The sequence below is a fragment of the Salmo salar genome, chromosome ssa18 (assembly GCF_905237065.1).
Source record: "Salmo salar chromosome ssa18, Ssal_v3.1, whole genome shotgun sequence".
In the NCBI taxonomy this organism is placed as follows: domain Eukaryota; kingdom Metazoa; phylum Chordata; class Actinopteri; order Salmoniformes; family Salmonidae; genus Salmo; species Salmo salar.
In genome coordinates, this window is record NC_059459.1 from 33158990 (window position 1) to 33179009 (window position 20020).

General features: G+C 44.9%; 1 protein-coding gene across 11 annotated transcripts in view; it reads right to left on the reverse strand.

Moving 5' to 3' along the window:
* Window positions 1-3044: 3044 nt before the first annotated feature.
* The window catches only part of LOC106560286 (adhesion G protein-coupled receptor B3), a 366901-nt gene continuing 349925 nt past the window's right edge, over window positions 3045-20020 (reverse strand). For 9 of the 11 annotated variants that reach the window (XM_045701052.1, XM_045701060.1, XM_045701057.1 and 6 more), the window contains 5 exons: window positions 19874-19913; window positions 8803-9599; window positions 7998-8033; window positions 7160-7264; window positions 3045-4273 (listed from right to left, as the gene is read on the reverse strand). In XM_045701052.1, coding sequence (XP_045557008.1) covers window positions 4085-4273; window positions 7160-7264; window positions 7998-8033; window positions 8803-9599; window positions 19874-19913 — 1167 coding nt within the window. In that variant the 3' untranslated portion in view covers window positions 3045-4084. The remainder of the gene's footprint in view (window positions 4274-7159; window positions 7265-7997; window positions 8034-8802; window positions 9600-19873; window positions 19914-20020) is intronic. The other 2 variants (XM_045701056.1, XM_045701059.1) reach the window with 1 other exon arrangement.

The following is a 20020-nucleotide window of genomic DNA, read 5'->3' on the forward strand; positions in this document are numbered from 1 at the left end:
AATGGGTGGCCGGCTGCTGGAGATCATTGTTGTGGGGGACAAAGGGAGATTACTTTAATTTAGCCTGGGCTTTCATGCCCTCCAGCGGGGCCTGAGGAGGTCGAGCGCTGTCAGGTACAGCCACAGGAGGACTATATGACTTTTCCACATCCTCCTCCTTTTCCTCCTCCTCCTCCTCTCACTCCTCATCTCACTCCTCCCCCTCCTTTACCTCCTCATCTCCCTCCTCCACCTCCTCCACCTCTCCCTCCTCCTCCTCCATCAGATTGGTAGGCTTTCAATGATGTAGGCTCACCTTCTTCTCCTCCTTTTCTTCCTCTGTCTCCTCCTCCTTTTCTTCCTCTGTCTCCTCCTCCTTTTCTTCTTCTGTCTCCTCCTCCTTTTCTTCCTCTGTCTCCTCCTCCTGCTGGTGGGTGGATGTCTATTTCCCTGAGAGGTAACACTGATGCTCTTTCAGTGTCTGCTGTCGTAATGCAGGCTAGGCCAGACCGGGCCCATCAGACAGGACAAACAAGACCCCCGTCCCCCCCCACACAGAGACAAACACACACAACCTTCCCATCAGTCCCCGAGCCAAATCTGCCTGATCTTATCCAGTTAACCTTCTGGAGGTACAGCGCATGCACATAAAACCTATTAGAGTGGGAAAGTTAGCTGGCCGCTAAAGTCAGAAATCAGATACAGTGTATTGAAGAGGTGAGAGAGAGAGAGAGCGCGAGAGCGAGAGCGAGAGCGAGAGAGAGAGAGAGAGAGAGAGAAAGCAGGCTGCTAGACTGACACAGGGAGAATAAGAGGTGAGGTGACAGATTAAAGGAGGGCAGCGATGTCTACTAATCTACAACCCCTGACAGTGAAGACAGAGTGGAAGGGCTCTGGGGCCAGTCATTTAAAACATATGGGGACATCCACTTCTGCACTGCAATTCATAGCTGCTCTATGTCGCCTGTCTTCCTGTATTTAAAATAATGACAGAAATCTGCCAGTCATTTTTGATTTGATTCCTAAAGAAACTATACAATATGCTCATGATGTAGGATTCCACTGAGATGTGATAACTGATTTGATTTGACCCCTAACTATACACTATTTTTCAACACTGCATCAAAACCATTACTGAATATGCAGTATACCACCACCAACATATAACAGTATATATTTAAGCAATAAGGCCCGGGGGGTGTGGTATATGGCCAATATACCACGGCTAAGGGCTGTTCTTAGGCACGACGCATCGCGGCCTGGACACAGCCCTTAGCCGTGATATATTGGCCATATACCACAAACCCCTGAGGTGCCTCTCTGATTCAGAGGGGTTGGGTTAAATGACTCCTGCACCTCTCTGATTCAGAGGGGTTGAGTTAAATGACTCCTGCACCTCTCTGATTCAGAGGGGTTGAGTTAAATGACTCCTGTACCTCTCTGATTCAGAGGGGTTGGGTTAAATGACTCCTGCACCTCTCTGATTCTGAGGGGTTGGTTTAAATGACTCCTGTACCTCTCTGATTCAGAGGGGTTGGGTTAAATGACTCCTGCACCTCTCTGATTCAGAGGGGTTGGGTTAAATGACTCCTGTACCTCTCTGATTCAGAGGGGTTGAGTTAAATGACTCCTGCACCTCTCTGATTCAGAGGGGTTGGGTTAAATGACTCCTGCACCTCTCTGATTCAGAGGGGTTGGGTTAAATGACTCCTGTACCTCTCTGATTCAGAGGGGTTGGGTTAAATGACTCCTGTACCTCTCTGATTCTGAGGGGTTAAATGACTCCTGACCTCTCTGATTCAGAGGGGTTGGGTTAAATGACTCCTGTACCTCTCTGATTCAGAGGGGTTGGGTTAAATGACTCCTGTACTTATCTGATTCAGAGGGGTTGGGTTAAATGACTCCTGCACCTCTCTGATTCAGAGGGGTTGGGTTAAATGACTCCTGTACCTCTCTGATTCAGAGGGGTTGGGTTAAATGACTCCTGCACCTCTCTGATTCAGAGGGGTTGGGTTAAATGTCTCCTGCACCTCTCTGATTCAGAGGGGTTGGGTTAAATGACTCCTGCACCTCTCTGATTCACAGGGGTTGGGTTAAATGACTCTTGCACCTCTCTGATTCAGAGGGGTTGGGTTAAATGCAGAAGACACATTTCAGTTGAATACATTCAGTTGGACAACTGACTAGGTATCCCCCTTTCCAAGTCTCCGCTAACGCTGGATACATTGCCTTTACATTTCTATCACGCTGAACTTCCACGATATGGATGGAATATTGTGTGAAGTGTAACCCTAACTTCTTTCATTTCACATGTACGTTCTGTCTGTTCTGTTCGTTCTGTCCAACCTAATGTGGGTTTGTTAATGGAAGGTCAAAAGTAAAGCAAAGATGGCAGAACCAGATGGAATACATCTTAATAAGCCTTGTTTACACCTTGCACTAGCATGTAGGTTTCGTGATCTGATCAATATGATACAATCACTATCTGATCAAGGTTTGTGGCATCTACACATGGTATTAAATGTCCCTGATCCATCCACAGTGTCTGCAATGTAAACAAGTATTCTTGTATGGAAATTATTTCACAAATATTTTTTCTAAATAAGATACATGCATTTATTTTAAGACATATTGTGCCATAAGTCAATCATGCCACCTGTCAATGACTTTAGATCTGTCTACACTTGTAAGATATCCAGACACAATGCACCCTGACTACCTCTGGAATTGGTCAGGAAGATCTGATCACAATAAGATCACAATGCGTCTTTTAAATGTCTACACCTGTCAAACAATTTGGGCACAATCAGAATGTGGAAAAGATCAGAACAAAGCACGCATGCTAGCACAAGGTATAAACGGGGCTTCTGAGGAGAACCTGTTGGTTTAAAGAGCAATACATCTGACAAAGGCATGACCACCAGATAGACTTGACACGTTCTCTGAAGCTGTACGAACATATTTCCTCTTTTATTTACATTCCTTGTTCAAATGTTAACATTTTATAACGCTATAACGCTTGATCAAGTTGGCATTTTTTTCTCATTAAAATAAATTGGCACAAGTAAAACATATGTAGACAAAAGTTTATTTACACCATACAACATTTTTCATTTTTAAATATTTTATACAGGGCTGCAGATGAGAGAGTTTTAGCCGAGAGTCTTCAAGCAAGATTCTGCAGTATTAAAGTTTGTGAAATATATTATTCATAAAAAAGTGAGTATTACCTTTATTGCATTTAAAGCAATGAAGAATGTAGCTTTGACAAACATTCATTTTTATATGACAGAAAAATCCTCTTTGCCTGCCACTCTCGCTCATATATATTTTTTATATTATAAAGTAAAAAGTATAGTAATGGCCAAACAGACTTGTTATAAACTTTTTAAAAACCTGCATAAATATATACATTGTGCTTCCAGGGTCCAGTTTTGTGAAATCTAAAACTGGATCCAACGAAGCTGGGATCGACATGGTATTATGTCTTCATTTAGCTTTTGAGGTTTTTTCATCTAGAAAGATTTTCACCTTTTTGAAACCAATTCTTCTTACCATGGGTACTCTGAAACACATGATGGTAAATATTGTACACCCACCTGGCTGGCCCGCTGCACTAAGTACACTAGTGAGAATACAAAAAGTAACACTGATGATTTTTGTTGTATTTTTTGTTGTATTTTTTCCTCCTGTCCTCTGTGTTTTCCTCTTAAATGGTATTGGCACATCATGTCCTTGTCATACTCCTTTAGAATCCAGATATGTACTAGGCCAAGGCTGTTAGGACAGTCTGTCCATTTTTTCAGTGCAAAATACATCCTTTCCCCTTTCCTCCATGTCCTGGTTATCATTTTTCTCCTGGTTATCCTCTTCCTGGTTTTCACTTCCTGGAAGTCTCCTTCCTGGAGTGCATCCAAAATGTCACCCTATTCCCTATATAGTGCACTACTTTTGACCAGAGCCCTATGAGTCCTGTTCAAAAGAGCCCTATGGGTACTGGTGAAAAAGAGGCCTATAGGACCTGGTCATAAGTAGTGCACTTCATTGGGAATAGGGTGCCATTTTGGACTCATTTCCTGGTTTGTTTAGATCAGATCAGATCAGATCAGACCTCTGTCTGGAAGTCTCCTTCCTGGACGTCTAAGGGGAGATTGACACACTTCTCCCACTCTGCTGCGGTCATCTCCAGAGAGTCCTTGGGATCAGGGTCTAGTGCATTCATACTGGCGTAGTTCTGGTACTCACAGGCTGGGTTGTAGCTCTCCCAGGGGTTCTTGTTGGCCATGGCCTTGTCCTTGGGAGGACAGGGACAGGTTAGCAGCAGATATGGACAGGGACATAGCAGGACATAGCAGGTAGCATGCCTTACAGTCACTAAACATGGTTCACTATAAATTGTTCCAATATGTTATACCATATGTACTTTATATGTAATATATAGGATAGGGTCAGGGATATATATATATAACAGGGATATGTGAGGGTTATTACTTAGAAGGGAGCATGCCACACTGTCACTGGTTACAGTTCACGGTTCTTCTTTCTCTTAAACATTGGGTAACATTGGTTAATAATAACTTTAATGAATAAGCATGAATAAACTGTTTAGAAATACATTTGAATTTCATCACTTTAAAACATTTATAAACATTAATATGAACGTTATAATGGATTATCCATGAAAGTTATTATAAAGTGTAGCCAAACAATGGATTATGCAGAGACTTTGAATCATGCTGTACTGCCTCTATGCATTGATCTCCTCAACTAATGTTCTGGTAGAGCATATTAATGGTGTAATGGTTCTATGAGAAGTGTAAGTAACAAAAGGTAATGATAAGTATGTCAAATGTGAATAATATGGTTAGGCTGTATCATGGAAGAATTCAAATGAATAGTGCGTTCCCTTCTAGCTGAATAACGGTGAAGACGGACTGGAGGACGAGCTTCCACTGTGTCTGACTGTGTGCCGTTCTGTTCCCATAATCTGGATGTACTCTCACTGACACTCACAAAGAGACTAGTAGGGAGGCAAATAGGGCAGCGAGCTATCGGAGCCGTTACTATGCAGTCAGGGAATACACAATGGTCACTAATGTTGTCTGTAGCTCTGGAGCCTGCCAGCTATTCAGCAAGCCTAGCCAGCACTGCAGTACATTTAATCAGCCAGCCCAGCCAGCACTGCAGTACATTTAATCAGCCAGCCCAGCCAGCACTGCAGTACATTTAATCAGCCAGCCCAGCCAGCACTGCAGTACATTTAATCAGCCAGTCCAGCCAGCACTGCATTACATTTATTCGGCCAGCCCAGCCAGCACTGCAGTACATTTATTCAGCCAGCACTGCAGTACATTTATTCAGCCAGCCCAGCCAGCACTGCAGTACATTTATTCAGCAAGCCCAGCCAGCACTGCAGTACATTTGTTCAGCCAGCCCAGCCAGCACTGCAGTACATTTGTTCAGCCAGCCCAGCCAGCACTGCAGTACATTTGTTCAGTCAGCCCAGCCAGCACTGCAGTACATTTGTTCAGCCAGCCCAGCCAGCACTGCAGTACATTTGTTCAGCCAGCCCAGCCAGCACTGCAGTACATTTATTCAGCCAGCACAGCCAGCACTGCAGTACATTTATTCAGCCAGCCCAGCCAGCACTGCAGTACATTTATTCAGCCAGCCCAGCCAGCACTGCAGTACATTTATTCAGCCAGCCCAGCCAGCACTGCAGTACATTTATTCAGCCAGCCCAGCCAGCACTGCAGTACATTTATTCAGCCAGCCCAGCCAGCACTGCAGTACATTTATTCAGCCAGCCCAGCCAGCACTGCAGTACATTTATTCCAGAAAAAAAGAAAAACAAAGGGATGTAGTTTTCTATATAAATGTCCTTGTGGTGGTTACTAAGCAACAAGCAGAGATTTACACTGTGCAGTGGGGCTGATTGAAATGTGAGAGAAGAGAGAGAGGATTACATGACATGGCAGGCCGAGGGGCTAACTGCCTGCCTGCCTACTTGCATGCCGCAGAGCTGACACTATTCTCACACAACAATAGGCCTGAGTGTGTTTTGGACAACAGGCCAATTTCTGTCTGTATACTATTCCCAGGATACAGTGCAGAAAGCAATGCAGAAAGCATTCACTCAGAAGTGATCAATCCTGACTGATCATGTCCGGTGTCTGGACTGATACACATCTGAATTTGAATGGATGCACTCTAATTCAGATGGACTACCACGACAGACAACCATCTCACAGTGGCTCTTTTCAATACATCTATGATACATAGTCTTAACCTTGCCACCCCCTCAATTTGCCTGGTGGTGGTAAAGAACGCCAAGCAGGATCCTTTTCTCGATTCCTTGCATCCTTGTCCGGGTGGAGAGACCTTGAACCTTCTCCTTCAATATGGTTGAGAAGGAGGCGAGGAGATAGGATACAAGGAAATGTGGAAAGATTAACTGAGAAAGAGACAGTGAATCTGCAGACTGCCTAAATGAGATAATGCCTACCCTCTCTCAGACAGAGTCTCTCAACTAGAGACTAGTCGTCCCCCCCATCACCAGTAGCAGCTGGCAGGCCTGTTAGGTATAGGGCCATGTCACTGGACCCCTCACCAGTAGCAGCTGGCAGGCCTGTTAGGTATAGGGCCATGTCACTGGACCCCTCACCAGTAGCAGCTGGCAGGCCTGTTAGGTATAGGGCCATGTCACTGGACCCCTCACCAGTAGCAGCTGGCAGGCCTGTTAGGTATAGGGCCATGTCACTGGACCCCTCACCAGTAGCAGCTGGCAGGCCTGTTAGGTATAGGGCCATGTCACTGGACCCCTCACCAGTAGCAGCTGGCAGGCCTGTTAGGTATAGGGCCATGTCACTGGACCACTCACCAGTAGCAGCTGGCAGGCCTGTTCGGTATAGGGCCATGTCACTGAATCTGTTCATTTGCTCAATGGCTCACTATGTGTGCTGCTGAGCGGATGGACATCTAAAAAATACTATCTATCCTGACATTATCTTGTTTTGTACTCTAATTGGTCGACAACCACCAGCTTCGACCAATCACCCCACCTGGATCTTCTCCAGCTCTGTAATTGGTCTACAACAGACGACCGCTGACCAATCATCTCCCTCTGCCCTTCGCCATTTCCTGTTACTGCTGATTTCCTGTTCGTGGTATTATTACTCACCATGCTGCCCATATTTGGTATGTCTTGAAATCGATCCAGGGTTTGAAATTTCTGATTCAGTTCTTGGAACAGCTCCATGTGTCTTTTCCTGGTGTGCATGACTTTCTGCAATGGCAAGGGGTTGGTTTTGGTTTGGAAATCAAAGCCAATAATAGGATGGAGATTATAATGCAATGTATTATCCTCTCCAACCCGTTCACCTTTCTGAATGGCATTTCATCTGCCACTGGTACTACGGCAAGCCTAATGGGCCAATGTCTTTTAAGGATTTTTTGCATATAATGTAAGCCAGTTGAGTAATTACATATAATTTATGGCCAATTTTATTATCAAATCTACCTTTCGCATTTATGCAGAAAATGTTATGGAGAAATGGAATAAACCCACAAAAGTGGTGTGAGACATTTGTGTCTTGGGCTGTCAGCCAATGTCATATTTTCCATAGAAAAAGTGCAAAAGTTAGGTGTGAAATGTGCATGTGACTTTATAAAGCGTAACAGTTTTCAAATCAACTCATAGCCAACGGATGTATGTAGGAGATGGAGGGGGAACAGCATGAGAGCAGGTGAGATTTGCTGGCTGCCCTGTACGGGTTTAGATTGACAGCGTTGCTTTTACCTTAACTACGCCACACATCAATAAATCTGTTTTGTGTCAAAACCATGTTACTCCAATAAGCTTAAGTGCTACACAACGTAGTAGTAAAATTAAAGGGTAGGGGAAACACAAATGCTCAGTGTAACAACAGTAGTAAATTAAAGGGTAGGGCAAACACAAATGCTCAGTGTAACAACAAAAGCCTGAAGCATGCACTTTGCCAACCAGTAAGTTTACTTACTTCAAAGTCCAGATCTTGGTAGCGCGATTTTCTTCTCTAAAGACAAAACAAACATATTGCAGATAATTAGACAGTCTGTTAACATGAGGGGTCATTAACTTCTGAATACTATAGAAATTCTAATTATATTTATGAACACTAAATAACATTCTAACCATGACAAAATAAGCCCATTTAATTTTACGGCAACAACGTGACAATCGAACACAGCTACAAATTAATTCTGTATTTACCTATGCCACAATTTCTCACTGGAACACAACAACAAACAAAACCTTTATTTACTTAAACCAACACTTCAACAGTCTTCTCCACTCCAGCCTGCCTCTAAGGTCAAACCAACACTTCAACAGTTTTCTCCACTCCAGCCTGCCTCTAAGGTCAAACCAACACTTCAACAGTCTTCTCCACTCCAGCCTGCCTCTAAGGTCAAACCAACACTTCAACAGTCTTCTCCACTCCAGCCTGCCTCTAAGGTCAAACCAACACTTCAACAGTCTTCTCCACTCCAGCCTGTCTCTAAGGTCAAACCAACACTTCAACAGTCTTCTCCACTCCAGCCTGCCTCTAAGGTTAAACCAACACTTCAACAGTCTTCTCCACTCCAGCCTGCCTCTAAGGTTAAACCAACACTTCAACAGTCTTCTCCACTCCAGCCTGCCTCTAAGGTTAAACCAACACTTCAACAGTCTTCTCCACTCCAGCCTGCCTCTAAGGTTAAACCAACACTTCAACAGTCTTCTCCACTCCAGCCTGCCTCTAAGGTTAAACCAACACTTCAACAGTCTTCTCCACTCCAGCCTACCTCTAAAGAGCTCATGGATATGGTGGATCCCGTCTCGCTCCTCGACAGCCCTCCAGTCTCTTCCATCTCAGCCAGGAAGTTCTTGACAGCGGTTCGGGGTTCAAAGGGCAGGTTCTGCTGCATGTGTTCCTGTCCTCCTCCTGACCCGTACTGCTGCTGCAGGTTCTGATCCATGTTCACCCCCATGTTCATGTGCTCCATGACCCCAATCCCGCCCATCCCCGTTGGGCTCATGTTGAAGTCCGGTGCCATCTTGTAGTGTTGCATCATCCTATCGTGGGGCAGCGTATCTCCCATGCCCAGGCCCAGGCCCATGTTCATCTTGGTGGAGCTATCGTCCTTCAGGAGAGTGGGAAGTGTGTTACAGTTCCCAGATCCTGCTGCTGCCGCCGAAGCCCGTGGCATCACGATGTAGTCTGTCTCCATCATCTGGCCTTGGGGTGAATGTACGCCCATACCACCCATACCGCCCATGCTGCCCATGTCGTGGCCACTGCCCATCCCGCCGTGCCCGCCCATATCCTGGTCGGACTGACGGAGAGCATCATCGGTGCACAGGTAGACGGTGCGGCGCATGTCGGACACGCTGTCGCCCAGGCAGCCCTCACCCATGTCGCCCATGGGGCCCATGTGCATGCCGGGCTGCTGGATCATCACCTTAGAGATGATGTTGCCGGGTAAGGTGGAGTAGTTGAGCCCCTCGGGACCCTTCTCATCCTCCTCGTCATTCAGAGAGATGCGGGATAGGGTGCCGGTGATGGTCGCCGCGCGGCAAGAGCCCATGTCTTTGTGGAGAGCTGTGGAGAGGAGAGAAAGGGGAGTTAGTGGGGAATGAATGCACCATACTGACAGACAGGATGGTTAGTGGAATGAATGCACCACACTGACAGACAGGGGAGTTAGTGGGGAATGAATGCACCATACTGGAGAGACAGGGGAGTTAGTGGGGAATGAATGCACCATACTGGAGAGACAGGGGAGTTAGTGGAATGAATGCACCATACTGGAGAGACAGGGGAGTTAGTGGAATGAATGCACCATACTGACAGACAGGGGAGTTAGTGGGGAATGAATGCACCATACTGGAGAGACAGGGGAGTTAGTGGGGAATGAATGCACCATACTGGAGAGACAGGGGAGTTAGTGGGGAATGAATGCACCATACTGGAGAGACAGGGGAGTTAGTGGAATGAATGCACCATACTGACAGACAGGGGAGTTAGTGGGGAATGAATGCACCATACTGGAGAGACAGGGGAGTTAGTGGAATGAATGCACCATACTGGAGAAGACAGGGGAGTTGGTGGAATGAATGCACCATGCTGGAGAGACAGGGGAGTTAGTGGAATGAATGCACCATACTGACAGACAGGGGAGTTAGTGGGGAATGAATGCACCATACTGGAGAGACAGGGGAGTTAGTGGGGAATGAATGCACCATACTGGAGAGACAGGGGAGTTAGTGGGGAATGAATGCACCATACAGACAGACAGGGGAGTTAGTGGAATGAATGCACCATACAGACAGACAGGGGAGTTAGTGGGGAATGAATGCACCATACTGGAGAGACAGGGGAGTTAGTGGAATGAATGCACCATACTGGAGAGACAGGGGAGTTAGTGGAATGAATGCACCATACTGACAGACAGGGTGGTTAGTGGAATGAATGCACCATACTGGAGAGACAGGGGAGTTAGTGGAATGAATGCACCATACTGGAGAGACAGGGGAGTTAGTGGGGAATGAATGCACCATACTGGAGAGACAAGGGAGTTAGTGGAATGAATGCACCATACTGGAGAGACAGGGGAGTTAGTGGAATGAATGCACCATACTGGAGAGACAGGTGAGTTAGTGGGGAATGAATGCACCATACTGGAGAGACAGGGGAGTTAGTGGGGAATGAATGCACCATACTGGAGAGACAGGGGAGTTAGTGGAATGAATGCACCATACTGGAGAGACAGGGGAGTTAGTGGGGAATGAATGCACCATCATGGAGAGACAGGGGAGTTAGTGGAATGAATGCACCATACTGGAGAGACAGGGGAGTTAGTGGAATGAATGCACCATACTGGAGAGACAGGGGAGTTACTGGAATGAATGCACCATACTGGAGAGACAGGGGAGTTAGTGGAATGAATGCACCATACTGGAGAGACAGGGGAGTTAGTGGGGAATGAATGCACCATACTGGAGAGACAGGGGAGTTAGTGGAATGAATGCACCATACAGACAGACAGGGGAGTTAGTGGAATGAATGCACCATACTGGAGAGACAGGGGAGTTAGTGGGGAATGAATGCACCATACTGGAAAGACAGGGGAGTTAGTGGAATGAATGCACCATACTGGAGAGACAGGGGAGTTAGTGGAATGAATGCACCATACTGGAGAGACAGGGGAGTTAGTGGGGAATGAATGCACCATACTGGAGAGACAGGGGAGTTAGTGGGGAATGAATGCACCATACTGGAGAGACAGGGGAGTTAGTGGGGAATGAATGCACCATACTGGAGAGACAGGGGAGTTAGTGGGGAATTAATGCACCATACTGGAGAGACAGGGGAGTTAGTGGGGAATGAATGCACCATACTGACAGACAGGGGAGTTAGTGGAATGAATACACCATACTGACAGACAGGAGTTAGTGGGGAATGAATGGACCATACTGACAGACAGGGGAGTTAGTGGAATGAATGGACCATACTGACAGACAGGGGAGTTAGTGGGGAATGAATGGACCATACTGACAGACAGGGGAGTTAGTGGGGAATGAATGGACCATACTGACAGACAGGGGAGTTAGTGGAATGAATGGACCATACTGACAGACAGGGGAATTAGTGGGGAATGAATGCACCATACTGACAGACAGGGTGGTTAGTGGAATGAATGCAACATACTGACAGACAGGGTGGTTAGTGGAATGAATGCACCATACTGACAGACAGGGTGGTTAGTGGAATGAATGCACCATACTGACAGACAGGGGAGTTCGTGGGGAATGAATGCACCATGCTGACAGACAGGGTGGTTAGTGGAATGAATGCACCATACTGACAGACAGGGGAGGTAGTGGGGAATGAATGCACCATACTGACAGACATGGTGTTTAGTGGAATGAATGCACCATACTGACAGACAGGGGAGTTAGTGGGGAATGAATGCACCATACTGACAGACAGGGGAGTTAGTGGGGAATGAATGCACCATACTGACGACAGGGGAGTTAGTGGGGAATGAATGCACCATACGGACAGACAGGAGTTAGTGGGGAATGAATGCACCATACTGACAGACAGGTGAGTTAGTGGGGAATGAATGCACCATACTGACAGACAGGAGTTAGTGGGGAATGAATGCACCATACTGACAGACAGGGTGGTTAGTGGAATGAATGCACCATACTGACAGACAGGGTGGTTAGTGGAATGAATGCAACATACTGACAGACATGAGTTAGTGGGGAATGAATGCACCATACTGACAGACAGGGGAGTTAGTGGGGAATGAATGCACCATACTGACAGATAGGGGACTTAGTGGGGAATGAATGCACCATACTGACAGACAGGTGAGTTAGTGGGGAATGAATGCACCATACTGACAGACAGGAGTTAGTGGGGAATGAATGCACCATACTGACAGACAGGTGAGTTAGTGGGGAATGAATGCACCATACTGACAGACAGGAGTTAGTGGGGAATGAATGCACCATACTGACAGACAGGTGAGTTAGTGGGGAATGAATGCACCATACTGACAGACAGGAGTTAGTGGGGAATGAATGCACCATACTGACAGACAGGAGTTAGTGGGGAATGAATGCACCATACTGACAGACAGGGGAGTTAGTGGGGAATGAATGCACCATACTGACAGACAGGAGTTAGTGGGGAATGAATGCACCATACTGACAGACAGGAGTTAGTGGGGAATGAATGCACCATACTGACAGACAGGGGAGTTAGTGGGGAATGAATGCACCATACTGACAGATAGGAGTTAGTGGGGAATGAATGCACCATACTGACAGACAGGAGTTAGTGGGGAATGAATGCACCATACTGACAGACAGGAGTTAGTGGGGAATGAATGCACCATACTGACAGACAGGAGTTAGTGGGGAATGAATGCACCATACTGACAGACAGGAGTTAGTGGGGAATGAATGCACCATACTGACAGACAGGAGTTAGTAGGGAATGAATGCACCATACTGACAGACAGGGGAGTTAGTGGGGAATGAATGCACCATACTGACAGACAGGGGAGTTAGTGGGGAATGAATGCACCATACTGACAGACAGGTGAGTTAGTGGGGAATGAATGCACCATACTGACAGACAGGTGAGTTAGTGGGGAATGAATGCACCATACTGACAGACAGGAGTTAGTGGGGAATGAATGCACCATACTGACAGACAGGAGTTAGTGGGGAATGAATGCACCATACTGACAGACAGGAGTTAGTGGGGAATGAATGCACCATACTGACAGACAGGTGAGTTAGTGGGGAATGAATGCACCATACTGACAGACAGGGGAGTTAGTGGAATGAATACACCATACTGACAGACAGGAGTTAGTGGGGAATGAATGCACCATACGGACAGACAGGAGTTAGTGGAGAATGAATGCACCATACTGACAGACAGGTGAGTTAGTGGGGAATGAATGCACCATACTGACAGACAGGAGTTAGTGGGGAATGAATGCACCATACTGACAGACAGGGGAGTTAGTGGGGAATGAATGCACCATACTGACAGACAGGGTGGTTAGTGGAATGAATGCAACATACTGACAGACATGAGTTAGTGGGGAATGAATGCACCATACTGACAGACAGGGGAGTTAGTGGGGAATGAATGCACCATACTGACAGATAGGGGACTTAGTGGGGGAATGAATGCACCATACTGACAGACAGGAGTTAGTGGGGGAATGAATGCACCATACTGACAGACAGGAGTTAGTGGGGAATGAATGCACCATACTGACAGACAGGGGAGTTAGTGGGGGAATGAATGCACCATACTGACAGATAGGAGTTAGTGGGGAATGAATGCACCATACTGACAGACAGGAGTTAGTGGGGAATGAATGCACCATACTGACAGACAGGAGTTAGTGGGGGAATGAATGCACCATACTGACAGACAGGAGTTAGTGGGGAATGAATGCACCATACTGACAGACAGGAGTTAGTGGGGAATGAATGCACCATACTGACAGACAGGAGTTAGTGGGGAATGAATGCACCATACTGACAGACAGGGGAGTTAGTGGGGAATGAATGCACCATACTGACAGACAGGGGAGTTAGTGGGGAATGAATGCACCATACTGACAGACAGGTGAGTTAGTGGGGAATGAATGCACCATACTGACAGACAGGTGAGTTAGTGGGGAATGAATGCACCATACTGACAGACAGGAGTTAGTGGGGAATGAATGCACCATACTGACAGACAGGAGTTAGTGGGGAATGAATGCACCATACTGACAGACAGGAGTTAGTGGGGAATGAATGCACCATACTGACAGACAGGGAAGTTAGTGGGGAATGAATGCACCATACTGACAGACAGGGTGGTTAGTGGAATGAATGCAACATACTGACAGACATGAGTTAGTGGGGAATGAATGCACCATACTGACAGACAGGGGAGTTAGTGGGGAATGAATGCACCATACTGACAGATAGGGGACTTATTGGGGAATGAATGCACCATACTGACAGACAGGTGAGTTAGTGGGGAATGAATGCACCATACTGACAGACTGGAGTTAGTGGGGAATGAATGCACCATACTGACAGACAGGTGAGTTAGTGGGGGAATGAATGCACCATACTGACAGACAGGAGTTAGTGGGGAATGAATGCACCATACTGACAGACAGGAGTTAGTGGGGAATGAATGCACCATACTGACAGACAGGAGTTAGTGGGGAATGAATGCACCATACTGACAGACAGGAGTTAGTGGGGAATGAATGCACCATACTGACAGACAGGAGTTAGTGGGGAATGAATGCACCATACTGACAGACAGGAGTTAGTGGGGAATGAATGCACCATACTGACAGACAGGAGTTAGTAGGGAATGAATGCACCATACTGACAGACAGGGGAGTTAGTGGGGAATGAATGCACCATACTGACAGACAGGGGAGTTAGTGGGGAATGAATGCACCATACTGACAGACAGGTGAGTTAGTGGGGAATGAATGCACCATACTGACAGACAGGTGAGTTAGTGGGGAATGAATGCACCATACTGACAGACAGGAGTTAGTGGGGAATGAATGCACCATACTGACAGACAGGAGTTAGTGGGGAATGAATGCACCATACTGACAGACAGGAGTTAGTGGGGAATGAATGCACCATACTGACAGACAGGTGAGTTAGTGGGGAATGAATGCACCATACTGACAGACAGGAGTTAGTGGGGAATGAATGCACCATACTGACAGACAGGAGTTAGTGGGGAATGAATGCACCATACTGACAGACAGGAGTTAGTAGGGAATGAATGCACCATACTGACAGACAGGGGAGTTAGTGGGGAATGTATGCACCATACTGACAGACAGGGGAGTTAGTGGGGAATGAATGCACCATACTGACAGACAGGAGTTAGTGGGGAATGAATGCACCATACTGAGAACTAATGTCAGTCTGTTCTGTATGATCTGTTTATTTCTCATTGTATGCTTATGTTAAATCATTCTGATTTCAAACCATTGTTGCATTTCCTTTTCATGAATATATGTAAAAACAAAGAATTGAAATAATAATGCCAGGACAAAATGAAACAATGAACCGGATGTGCCCATTTTACAGTGTAATTACTATTTCCTCATACTGCTGGGAAGAAATAGACAAACCTTGACTACCGATCTCTTCAAATAGGACACATGGACACTACTTCAAAAGAGCCACTATAGAGTATTAGACGTTCCTGATATAACTAAGTACAGAGCCGACAAGCCTCTGAGGAGGACTTTCCTCAAATTCGACCTGAAATCCCAGATACCTACGACACCTTTTTATCTTATTAAGGTTTGGTTCACCTTGGAAAACCCCCAAAACCCCAGACACATAACCAGGAGAGGCTAGCTTTTTGTTCTAAAGCTCCCTTGTCAGAACTCTGTTTTGGGGGAACAGAACAGCCTGTACTGCTGTTCTCTGTGCTTCTCTCCACCACTGCAGAGCTGATGTCTGCGTCCCAAATGGTAGCATATTCCCTACATAGTGCACTACTTTTGATGAGAGCTCTATGCGCGCTGGTCCCTATTGGCCCTGGTCAAAAGTAGTGCACTAGGAAGGGAATAGGGTGCCATTTGGGGACATTTTAATCTTGGCCTCCTGAATCCTCCACAGGGGAATTGCCTGTTTGAAAACCAACAGGCTGCAAGGAGAACACAAGGTCAGCAGTGTGTGTGTGTGTGTGTGTGTGTGTGTGTGTGTGTGTGTGTGTGTGTGTGTGTGTGTGTGTGTGTGTGTGTGTGTGTGTGTGTGTGTGTGTGTGTGTGTGTGTGTGTGTGTGTGTGTCCAGAGCAGAGCAGCGCAGCACGGCCAGAAACAGAAAACATAACACTTCCCTTTTTGTTTTCAGCCTGAATCACCACAGAGTGGAGCAGGGAGATAAACAGTGGTGCAGAGAGAGAGAGGAAGGAGGGGGTGGAGGGGTAGGGGGTAGGGGGTGGTGGAGGTGGAGGTGGTATGACTCCATGGCCAGAGGGATGGGCAGGCAGGCGAGGGATTATTCCTGGTATATATTCTTGGCACAGTTATTATTGTTTCTTGGTATGTATTCCTACTATATACAGGTATTCCTGGTGTTATTCCAGAAAGTATTCCCAATAGATAACAGAATTTGGATTTGACTTTTTATTCATTACTTTTATCCTAAACACTAGAACCGCTAAAGCAGTCATTTTGACTGCTGATGATTTCTACATGTTTCTATTACTCTGCCATGGTTTAAGTCTTTAAGTCTTAATATCAACAACAGAACTAGAGTTAGAACCAGTTTTAACAAGGCATGTCATTTTTTAGAAAGGTTTTCCCCCGTTGCCCCTCCTCCTCCCAACAGTAGGCCTGCTCCCATGTCATTTTTTGGAAAGGTTTTCCCCCGTTGCCCCTCCTTCTCCCAACAGTAAGGCCTGCTCCACTCCACTGCCCAGCTGATAATCACTCCACAATTGCCTGAAAACTGAACCTAAACTATACCAAAACTAATTTCACACATATAACAACAAATGAAATAAATGAAGTAAAGTATGGGTGAGTTGATGAGTGAGGGGAAGCCAACAATGAATAATTATGTCATCACCAATTGTGAATGAAGAACAGGGCGGGCCATTCTATTGTAATGATCTATTCTAATTATAGGCCTAATCTTAAAATTCTATGTTCCCTTTATCAGTTCACCAAATCAAAGCAGTCTTATCAGTCTCCTCTGGACTACTTGGAGTAGGCTACACAGTGAGAGCATGCGTAATTATACACTGCCGTTCAAACATTTAGGGTCACTTAGAATTGCCCTTGTTTTTGAAAGAAAATCAATTTTTTTGAGGACAAGTACATTAGTGTCTAGTTTGAGAAACAGACGCCTCACAATAACATCTGCTAACCATGTGTATGTGACCAATAAAATTTGATTTGATTCGTTTTTTTCACCTGTCAGCAACGGGTGTGGCTGAACTAGCTGACTCCACTAATTTAAAGGGGTGTCCACATACTTTTGTATATATAGTGTATCTCCTAGATATAGACAGACACATCAAACCTTTATTCATTATGATTTCACTTCCTTATGTTGTAAAATACATTTGACCAAGACAAATATGATTCTTCATGTTCTGAATGGTTCAGTGGGGTCGTTCTCTGACCTATCATTAACATTATATCCTAGAAGTCAGATTTTGTAACCTAATACATCCCATAATAATTTCTCGACAAAACTTGTGAGGATTTTTATATTTTGTGGTCATCGTCTTCCAAGTTGTTTCTGCGGGTCGCAAATAGCTAAATTAGCATGACACGAGCTGAATGCCATTTTTAAAATGCTGAAAATAAAAAGTGCTCCATTGACATTTCACAGAGATGTTTTTGTGAGAAGTCTTCAAATAGAATAGGAACTCCACATTAAAATGAAATATGTCATGTCTCAAAATCAACATCTATTTTAATATCTATTGTTTTATGTCCTCCGGATTTGAGAAGAAAGATGACACGTTCACTGGTAATCCTTTCTGTAGAGTTCAACGGTAAGCCTGTCAGTTAGCCTTAATTCTCTCACAGCCTCCAGCCTGTTTGACACAATGCTATTTTCCAGATTTTAGACCACTTTTTTTCTCTGGCCTCCGTTGATTTAGTCACCCAAATCTTGACCATCCTACAAGGGTAAAAACTCCAATAAATTTTGAACGGATTATGATAGAGACATGAGGTTAGAACCATTGGTTTTGTTAGAGGAGTACTTACACAATGAACATTTACCTATTGGTCAAAATATGTGTTTGTGATTGGACACCTTACACACTCTTAAAAACACAACATGTTCACATCAAACCACAGCATACTCTTAAAAACACAACATGTTCACATCAAACCACAGCATACTCTTAAAAACACAACATGTTCACATCAAACCACAGCATACTCTTAAAAACACAACATGTTCACATCAAACCACAGCATACTCTTAAAAAACACAACATGTTCACATCAAACCACAGCATACTCTTAAAAACACAACATGTTCACATCAAACCACAGCATACCCTTAAAAACACAACATGTTCACATCAAACCACAGCATACTCTTAACAACACAACATGTTCACATCAAACCACAGCATACTCTTAAAAACACAACATGTTCACATCAAACCACAGCATACCCTTAAAAACACATGTTCACATCAAACCACAGCATACTCTTAAAAACACAACATGTTCACATCAAACCACAGCATACTCTTAAAAACACAATGTTCACATCAAACCACAGCATACTCTTAAAAACACAATGTTCACATCAAACCACAGCATACTCTTAAAAACACAACATGTTCACATCAAACCACAGCATACTCTTAAAAACACAACATGTTCACATCAAACCACAGCATACTCTTAAAAACACAATGTTCACATCAAACCACAGCATACTCTTAAAAACACAACATGTTCACATCAAACCACAGCATACTCTTAAAAACACAACATGTTCACATCAAACCACAGCATACTCTTAAAAACACAACATGTTCACATCAAACCACAGCATACTCTTAAAAACACAATGTTCACATCAAACCACAGCATACTCTTAAAAACACAACATGTTCACATCAAACCACAGCATACTCTTAAAAACACAACATGTTCACATCAAACCACAGCATACTCTTAAAAACACAACATGTTCACATCAAACCACAGCATACTCTTAAAAACACAATACTTTAAACGAGTCATCAAAAAAACCAATGAAACCAGGGCTACTGTGCAATGCTTTCCCATCGTCCATTTTGTTAATGAACAACAAGTACAAAGGGATGTTTAAAATGATAAGCGCAGTCATTATTATTCAAATTCACGACTCTCCCACTCTATCTTACCCTTCCTTTTGATATCAAACAATGCATTTCATCCCACACAGAAAGCTAGCCGGCTTTCTGACACCTAACAAATTCTCTTTTTTCACTGAAGCCTCCTCTTATCACTCCTCGTCTATGTCCCAAATGGCACCCCTATTCCCTTTATAGTGGACTACCTGTGACCAGGGCCCATGGGTAAAGTAGTGCACTATATAGGGAATAGGGTTCCATTTGGGATGCAGGCCTGTTCTCACATCAAATGGGTCTTTTTTGATAATTAAGCCAGCAGGTGTCCAATGTGGATAGTGGGCTGTTACACAACCTGGGAAGTTATTTTATGTAGTTTTTTACCCCCATTGTGTCTAACCTCTTTTTAGGGCTTTAATTTCAATAGGCAATGTAATCATGAGCTCATTAATTGAATATGACACCATCTGGTTGTTACCTGATCGACAGGCGATGTCAACGTCTTTCTCAAAGTCCGTCTGTTGGGAGAGAAAAGACAACAGTGGTGAAAATACGGCCAGACATAGATTTCAGCATTGACACAACACAATATGTCATATATTGTGACACTGCCACAAGTGTGAGG